This window comes from Spodoptera frugiperda, chromosome 10 (genome assembly GCF_023101765.2).
Source record: "Spodoptera frugiperda isolate SF20-4 chromosome 10, AGI-APGP_CSIRO_Sfru_2.0, whole genome shotgun sequence".
Lineage (NCBI taxonomy): Eukaryota > Metazoa > Arthropoda > Insecta > Lepidoptera > Noctuidae > Spodoptera > Spodoptera frugiperda.
In genome coordinates this window covers 2022960-2032448 of record NC_064221.1, presented here as the reverse complement: position 1 = coordinate 2032448, position 9489 = coordinate 2022960, and the positions used below count along the sequence as shown (strand labels likewise).

Sequence of the window (9489 nt, the reverse complement as noted above, 5' to 3'; positions counted from 1 at the left end):
AATAAAACTCTTGACCACATGCTGAATGTTCGCAAGAAACAGATTGCAGAATAACATAAAAAGAAATCATAGATTTGACGATCAACTTAATTTTTGAAATTTTCATCAAAATCGGTGTAGCCAAACGCGAGATAATCGCACACATACCATCCTATTGTCAAATATTTGACAATAGGATGTATGTATGAATGTTTCTTCTATTTTGAAGTCGACTAAATATTGACGAATGATAGGGAAACGAAAATCAAGAAGATGTACTTAAATTGATTCTGTAATTAAGTCTTTGACTGCCAATAGAAAACTGTTGAAGGCAAATCCTCCGCTAACGTCGGTCACCGGTGACCACCACATGTTAAGTACAGAAAAATATCTCCAAATGAAACTACTAAAGATGTGTCATTGTATTATTTATTATGATTCGTCCCAAGATCGGCTTTTGATCACTCTTCTGTAGTACTTCCCCGACTCGCGTGCAGTGCGCAGTCGATACTCACTCTCGAAGTTCACGTGGTATAGTCCGTATTTAAGTCTGAAATTATACAGTATGGAGATCACTCATATAACTTCTTTTTTACATTTAATGTGTCGACGTTTGGCCGCTATCTCACCTGATGGTAAGTGATGATGCGGCCTACGATGGAGCACGTCTGCTCATAAGCAACCTATTCACTTGGGCTTTGAAGACACCCAGGTTATACCCATCAGGAAACACAGACTCCGGCAAGGAGTTCCACTCCTTAGCAGTAAATGAAACTACAAGTAGTACACCACATAAACATGATACAATTAAATATTTCAACGAAAACCGAAAATAAAAACTTGAAATTTTCAATTCTATGTGAACAGCTCCATGGACCATGAGCTGAAATGTTATAAGGTTGTCTAGGAATGTTACGGACATGCGGCGCGGCTGTTGCAATGCCGTATTTGTAAAGAGTGTTCAAATTAGCTCAAAGAGAATAATACACTTTTTGGTTTAACTACTGGGCCTATTTCGCTCATTTTTCATAATCATATACATAGGTACATATTGTCAGCCAAGATGATAACAAGTAAAAATGTAAATAACGTCACGCCTTTTATCCCCGAAGGGATAGGCAGAGGTGCACATTACGGCACGTAATGCCGCTACACAATGTACACCCACTTTTCACTATTTGGGTTATAAGTCCCATGTAATAGGGGGTGAGCCTATTGCCATATACTGGACATAATTCCAGACTCCGTGCTACTACTGAATTTTTTTTCGAAAACCCAAAAAAAGCGTAGTATTACTTTACCCGACCGGGAATCGAACCCGAGATCCCTTGTGTGGCAGTTGCAGTTGCGACCACTCGACCAAGGAGGCAGTCAATGGTAACAAATATGTGGTAAATTAAGTCATAAGACGTTTCCCTATACGGTATATAGACAATTATATGAATACTAGGTACTAGCAGGTAGATATAGAACTGCATACGTACTTATAACCGGTAATCCATTCGAAGCTGTCGATCAGCGACCAGACTGTGTACCCCATCACGTGCACTCCTTCATTTATGGCGAGGAGCACCTTCAACAACATCATCATCGTCATCGTCATATAAGAATAAAAAGTATACAGCAGATCGGCATTACCTATACAAACATGTATCCAGATTCAATTTTATTATGTTTAGAATTGAAAATTCATATCTTCCTTTCTCTTTTCTTTATTTAAATAAACGTTGCTCCACACTAGGATTTTCTCCTGTGTCGCGGGTGCGTTTACAAACATACAATTTCACATACACATGACACCCAGACCCGAAACAACAATTTGTAGATCACAGAAAGAGTTGCTCCGTGCGGGAGTTGGATCCGATACCCGTTGCACGGCAGCCAGTTTTTATCGGCTTACTCGGCTAATCTCATAGTACATAACTATTTGGCAGCGCGTCAGTCGCCGCGCTGTGTCACGGAATGCTGCTCATAAAAATGAGCCTTTAACATGGCCTTAAACTAGTCGCGTTTCTCATCAAACAGTTACGCGATTAAGCCGATAATATAGTAATTTATTAAAATTAAAATCGTTTTTTATTTTTTTTAACGTTGCCCCACCCTTAAGTCTTTGACTGCCAATAGAAAACTGTTGAAGGCAAATCCTCCGCTAACGTCGGTCTCCGGTGACCACCACGGCGTTCAATGTGTTAATAATAAGTATGTACTTTAACCTTGAACCTACTTGTTCCAGATTTTTTTTGATGTAGTCTACTCTGTCGTAATCAGCGAGATCTAGCCTCAGCATTGGGAGCCCGTTCTCTGTGATCATAATGTCCTTGACTTCGTAGTTGTCCTTGATCCAGTGCAGCTGCTTCCGAAGACCTTCAGGGTATATTTGGAACCTGTGGAAGATACTTTTAAATAAACAGACTACAACTTCCTTCTTGTTTTGGGCTCGGTTAGTAATAAAGTTAGTTAATGTAATAGTATAATAGCTGATTATACAATAGGACCTAAAACATGACTGGTTTGGCCCAATTACCCCCCTTCCCAATCTTCCCAAAACACCAGGTTTCGGATGTCCATGGGCGGCGTCGATTGCTCACCATCAGGTAATCCATCAGCTCGGTTACCCCTTATACCATAACAAACTAATGAAAAGTGGGTGTTACACAGGTTTACTCAGGGGATTCAAAGGACATGACTTTGCATACGTATATAAATAAAATTAATAAACAATATCTTGCCGCAAACCAGTCAATAACGATAGTTCTCCTGTTAGGATGGTTCACGAAGGTGACTCCCAACTCCTTGGACCCATAGAACGGCCAGTCACCAGCCGTCTTGCGAGTAGCTTTACGAACTAAACGAGTGGTGTAGTGGTTCAGCCCATAGAAGTCATAGGTGCCTGGAATAAGTACTTCAGTTTGGATATTATCTTCATCAAAAGCACTTGACCATCTTCATCAACTTCTTCCACTCCATAAATCACATCAACAGCCTATAAGTAGCCACTGCTGATCAAAGGCCTCTTCTCACATGGAGAGGGCCTCACAGAAAACCGACGTGAAACAACGCTTGCGTTGTGTGAGTAAGGTTACCGGAGGCCCAACAAACCCCTTACCAATTTTCGCAATCCTCGATTCCCCAACAACCCTTAAATTCCTAATCCCCAAAAGGCCGGCAACGCACTTGTAACGCCTCTGGTGTTTCGAGCGTCTATGGGCAGTGGCGATTGCTTACCATCAGGTGATCCGTCTGCTCGTTTACCGGCTTATATCATAAAAAAATCTGCTGTTACGATACTGGCGAAAAGAGGAGAGCTGGTGACAATTGTATTATTCTCTGACGTCACAACACAGTTACTTTGACTATTTAGATTTAGATTTCAGCCATGATCGTCCCACTGCAGGACAAAGGCCTCCCTACCCTTCTTCCACTCCTCTCTGTTTAAAGCTTTTTGCAATCAAGGATTGGCCATCCTTAATTATGACCTATTTTAAAGAGGTATACCTAGATACCTTTGATAAGTTGAATTTCTTCTGGAGTAAACGGAGGAAGCCTGGACTGATTGTACCCTTCCGTCTTGCTAATTCCAGCAATATACTTTTCCAGTTCTGGTGGCCAACCTCCTGTTTTGGAATAAATGGGATGACCGAAACGACCTTCCTGGAATAGTGAAAATGAAAAATTTAAAGAACTTATTTATACAGACTCTCAGCTGCTCGGTTGACGCGATGGTAGGGCAACCAGCTGCCGCGCAAAATGTAGCGGATTCGATTCCCGCACGGAGCAACGGAGCAACTTTTGTGTGATCCATAAATCGTTGTTTCAGATCAGGGTGTCATAATTATGTACGTGAACTTGTACGTTTGTGAACTCACACACGATACAGGAGAAAATTCTAGTGAGGGGCAACATGGACTTATAAACCAAATTGTGAAAAGTAGGTGTACATTGTAAAGCGGCATTAAGTGCCGTAATGTGCATCTCTGACTATTCGGGGAGAAAAGCCAAAGACCAACAAACAAAAGTCGACCAAGCTTCAAAGATCAATTTTCCATGGCAAACAAAAGTGAGTAGTTCAACTTACCCAGAGTTGCATTGCAAGTTTCGTAGCTTCTTTATCTTTCTCTGGATTCAAAGGCTCAAACCAGAAGAAAACATTGGCCATTGAAATCTTGCCTGCAATCATATTATAAAAAAAAACTGAATACCACCTTTTTCATTATTATGTTATCGGCTTACTCACGTAACTATTTGACAAAGAACTCAACTAGTTTCAAGCCATGCCAGAAGCCTAAACCTAACCTAAACCTAACCTAAACCTAACCTAAACCTAACCTAAACCTAACCTAAACCTAACCTAAACCTAACCTAAACCTAACCTAAACCTAACCTAAACCTAACCTAAACCTAACCTAAACCTAACCTAAACCTAACCTAAACCTAACCTAAACCTAACCTAAACCTAACCTAAACCTAACCTAAACCTAACCTAAACCTAACCTAAACCTAACCTAAACCTAACCTAAACCTAACCTAAACCTAACCTAAACCTAACCTAAACCTAACCTAAACCTAACCTAAACCTAACCTAAACCTAACCTAAACCTAACCTAAACCTAACCTAAACCTAACCTAAACCTAACCTAAACCTAACCTAAACCTAACCTAAACCTAACCTAAACCTAACCTAAACCTAACCTAAACCTAACCTAAACCTAACCTAAACCTAACCTAAACCTAACCTAAACCTAACCTAAACCTAACCTAAACCTAACCTAAACCTAACCCTAACCTAAACCTAACCTAAACCTAACCTAAACCTAACCTAAACCTAACCTAAACCTAACCTAAACCTAACCTAAACCTAACCTAAACCTAACCTAAACCTAACCTAAACCTAACCTAAACCTAACCTAAACCTAACCTAAACCTAACCTAAACCTAACCTAAACCTAACCTAAACCTAACCTAAACCTAACCTAAACCTAACCTAAACCTAACCTAAACCTAACCTAAACCTAACCTAAACCTAACCTAAACCTAACCTAAACCTAACCTAAACCTAACCTAAACCTAACCTAAACCTAACCTAAACCTAACCTAAACCTAACCTAAACCTAACCTAAACCTAACCTAAACCTAACCTAAACCTAACCTAAACCTAACCTAAACCTAATTTAAACCTATCCCCCGTCAAAAAAATACAAAATAAAGTGTGACATATTATGATTATCCTGGAGATGTAGTATATAGTCTTTCTCTGTTCTGTGGTTACTATAATAAAAAGTAAGTAACAATTTTATTATAAAAGAGCAACTTACCACGGTACTGTTTCCGAAATTTTTCGTACGCCCTAAAAGCCTTAGCGTGGGCCAACAGCACATGTCTGCTGCACAAATAGTTGGAAATCTTCATGTCATCCAAGTATGGAGCGGCCATCTTGCTGTACCCCCCATCACAGATAGTCAGCGGTTCGTTTATAGTGATCCAGTACTTCACACGATCACCAAAAAGGGTGTATAAGACCCTTGCGTAGTCCGCGAACCATGTAGCGATTAGTGGATTCGTCCATCCTCCTAGAAAAATGTTTTTATTCATAATTTCTAAGTTCTATGTCCGGAGCTGCGGACTGCGTAGAGGTTTATCGAGGCTCCGGCACTCCGGCACTTGTACCTAGCAAAATTGGCAGCAAATGCATTCTACTCGACATTTACCTTGCCGGAGTCTGTGTTTCCTGATGGGTATAACCTGGGTGTCTTCAAAGCCTGAGGCAATAGGTTGCTTATGGGCAGACGTGCTCCATCGTAAGCCGCATCATCACTTACCATCAGGCGAGATAGCGGTCAAACGACGACCCATCAAATGTAAAAAAAAATAAGCAAAAGTTTGGAATAATGGAGGAACTTAGAGAATGTCAAGGGGAAATGGGAGAAATCAAATAAGCCACTGCATTACCAAGTTCTTGCAAGGACTGCGGCAAGTCCCAGTGGTACATGGTAACCACAGGCTGGATGCCCTTCCTCAGGAGACCATCGATCAGGTTGCCGTAGTAGCTCTTGCCAATCGAGCTGATCTGGTTCGGAAACCCAGTGGGAAGCAGGCGAGGCCAGGATATTGAGAACCTATGAGTTATAAAATAGTTATTCAACTTATTTTTGGGTACAAAACACAAGGTTTGTGCTAAGAGGGACTGGACATCATCAAGCCTGTTTTGTGAGTGAGATTACCTAACCAATTACCCCCCTTCCCAATCTTTCCAATCCCAGATTCTCCAAGAACCCAAAAATCCGGCAACGCACTTGTAACGCCTCTGGTGCTTCGAGTGTCCATGGGCGGCGGTGATTGCTTACTATAAGACTATTACCGGCTTATACAGTAAAAAAATAAGATGACACAAGGCACAATGATGACTCTGGAAATGCCGTCGAATAAAAAAATTCGTAATTAAAACGTCTTATGATAGTTATAGCAACGTCACGCCTTTCATCCAATAAGGGGTAGGCAGAAGTGCACATTACGACACGTAATGCCACTATACAATGTACACCCACTTTTTCACCATTTGTGTTATAAGTGCCACGTAATAGGGGGTGAGCCTTTTGCGATATACTGGACACAATTTTAGACTCCGTGCTACTACTGAGAAATTTTCGAAAAACCCAGTAATACTTTGCCCGACCCGGGAATCGAATCCGAGACCCCTTGTCCGGCAGTCGCACTTGCGACCACTCGACCAACGAGGTAGTCAGTCTTATGATATCATTATAACTATAGTACAAAAATAATAATATTTTGATCTAACCTGTACATTTGCAGTCCCATTTCATGAGCGATCTCAACATCTCTAGTCCAGAAATCGTACGAGAAACATGCATCATCTGCATTAGAGTGGTCCATCACAAGCGAAGGTTGGGTGTGCAACAGTCTATCCCAAATACTTTCGCTCTTATCTGGTAGGAAATAGAGTCCATTTAGTTATGACACTACTACACTTACTGGAGCTTAAGACGCCTACTTCTCATGCATGAGGGTTCAAAACCTACCAATGACAAAGTACCAATGTGACTTTATCCAAGTTAGACATACTTTCTAAGCATATTTAGACACCACTGACTAACGGTGAAGGAAAACATCGTGAGGGAACCTGGGCTTATAATTTCTAATTATAAGTTTAAAATCACCAACCACATTGAGCAAGCGTGGTGGTGATTAATGCTCAAATATTCTCCATACGAGAAGAGGCCTTTGGTCAGCAGTGGCCACTTATATGTAGACTGTGGATGATGTATGACATTTACTTAAATCGCCAACCCGTCTTGAGCAAGCGTGGTGATTAATAAGTTCGAGATTTTTGTTTCAACGCGCTAATCTCCAGAACTACTGGTCCGATTTGAGTAATTCTTTTTGTGTTGGATAGTCCATTTATCGAGGAACGGTATAGGCTATTGAACATCACGGTACAATAATAAGAAGCGGGTGAAACCGCGTGGGAGAAGCTAGTAGGTAGTACAATTAATTTGATAGGGCTATCATCATTCGTATTGTAATTATTTGACTTACCAGCTGTTGACCACGCGCCCTCTATCTGATACGCCGCTGTGGCTGCCCCGAACATGAACCAAGATGGGAACGTCGTGTTCTCTCCACTCGACACTCTGAAGAAGACACTGGGAAAATCCAATATTTAGTACTCCATAGCTGGATGTCAAGTGTGGGAGAGCCATGCTTCGGCACGAATGGGCCGGCTCGACCATAGTGATACCACGGCCTCGCAGAAACCAACGTGAAACAAAACAACGCTTGCGTTGTGTTTCGTTGTGTGAGTGAGGTTATCGGGGGCCCATTTCCCCCTTTCCAATCTAACCATCGCCGATACCCCAACAACCCTTAATACCTAACCCCCAAAAGGCCGGCAATGCACTTATAACGCCTCTGGTGTTTCAAGCGTCCATGTGCGGCGGCGATTGCTTTCTATCAGGTGATACGTCTGCTCGATTACTCGTGTGTTCCACAAAATTAAAAAAAAATGAAGTTACAGAGAGAAAATGAGAGAAAGATCTCAGAACCTATAGAGATCAGCACCGACATTTTGCGGCAAATTCAAATTCAGACCATTTAATATTTAGAAAATTCAGTAATTCGAAATATTGTAACAGTCCCTCCAGTTTTAAATTAACAAGAGGTGACTGTACTGTTATTGCATAGATTGATAATATTATGTAACCATGTAACAACAAGCTACAATGCATTAAACATTATGCAGTTTTGAGTAGTTAGGAACAATAAAAATATTCAATTTCATGGAAATGGTAGAGCCGTAATAGTAAATCGTACGATGCACGATAAACAATAATAAAAAAAGAAACTAATTAATTTCACTTACCTCAGCACAACCACGCCGTGGAACTTCATTTTACATACTAAGTTTATTTCTACGTGTTAAATTATCGCTTCATTTTACTTCAAAGCGGTAGACAGTACAGATACTAAATACAAGTTCTAATTTTAATACGGTTTATTTTTCAAATTGTCTAATGGCTTCTCCCACCTTGTGTGAGTCGAGAGGGAGTGTCAGATTTTCGGGTAATTTTTCACCAGAGATATGCTATGCTACGTTGCTATGCATGCGTTTTGCTTCCACCAATTATATTCATTGGTAGACATAGCATAGCACTGGTGGAAGCTGTTTTTCGATATCGATATATCGCATACTCTAATTGCGCATCTTCCTAGTACAGCGACATAGCTTAGTATCAGTGGAAACGGTCACATAGTTTCACAGCTTAGCTATTACATCTTCGTAGCATAGCTACATAGCACATCTCTGGTGGAAAACCCTCACGATTTTCATAATGAGGAGCAACTATCAAGCACTCAGGAACCATTCTGGTTGGGGCAAAGCATTGCCTACTTTTAAGATATGTTTACTGGATGTCTCTACCTACCCCTTCAAAGTATAAAAAGCGTGATGAAACACCTAGTAGCAAATATGCTATGAATAAAATAGAAACCCAGTAATGAGAATATAAGCACAAAATCCTTGGTTCTACGCTCAAACTATTATATGCTGTAACGCGAAAGTAATTAGAACCAATTTGCTATGCATTACACTTTGTACATAGGCTGTTTAATTATGCATAGCACTAACGAAGCTACTATGCTGAAATTATAAGGGTTTTAAAATTTCTAGTGTGGAGTCAAAGAGCTTTATGTTACACAAATACTTAAATATAATGTTACTTTTATTTACCTATGGGTGCTTTTCTACCAGAGATGTGCTATGCTACGTTGCTTTGGATGCGTTTGGCTTCCATTAATCATATTCATTGGTACATATAGCTTAGCACTGATAGAACCGGACCTATTTCCCCCTCCCCAACAATCCTGAAATTCCTCACCCCCAAAAGGTCGGGAAACGTAGTTGTAACTCCTCGCTCACGTTCGCGTTCTGCGCGCGCCTCAAAGAGCCATCAGATCACCACAGACGAGGCCAATAAGGCAGATGCTTGATCCGAAACT

General features: G+C 40.8%; 1 protein-coding gene across 1 annotated transcript; it reads right to left on the bottom strand.

Moving 5' to 3' along the window:
- Positions 1-390: 390 nt before the first annotated feature.
- On the bottom strand, positions 391-8400 carry LOC118277434 (myrosinase 1-like). The gene is made up of 11 exons (XM_035596220.2): positions 8354-8400; positions 7531-7637; positions 6773-6920; positions 5926-6092; positions 5292-5546; positions 4055-4146; positions 3483-3630; positions 2716-2869; positions 2204-2363; positions 1464-1552; positions 391-529 (listed from the first exon to the last, which is right to left on the bottom strand). The coding sequence occupies exons 1-11, from the start codon at positions 8380-8382 to the stop codon at positions 412-414; spliced, it is 1467 nt and encodes a 488-aa protein (XP_035452113.2). The 5' UTR covers positions 8383-8400; the 3' UTR covers positions 391-411.
- Positions 8401-9489: the final 1089 nt, after the last annotated feature.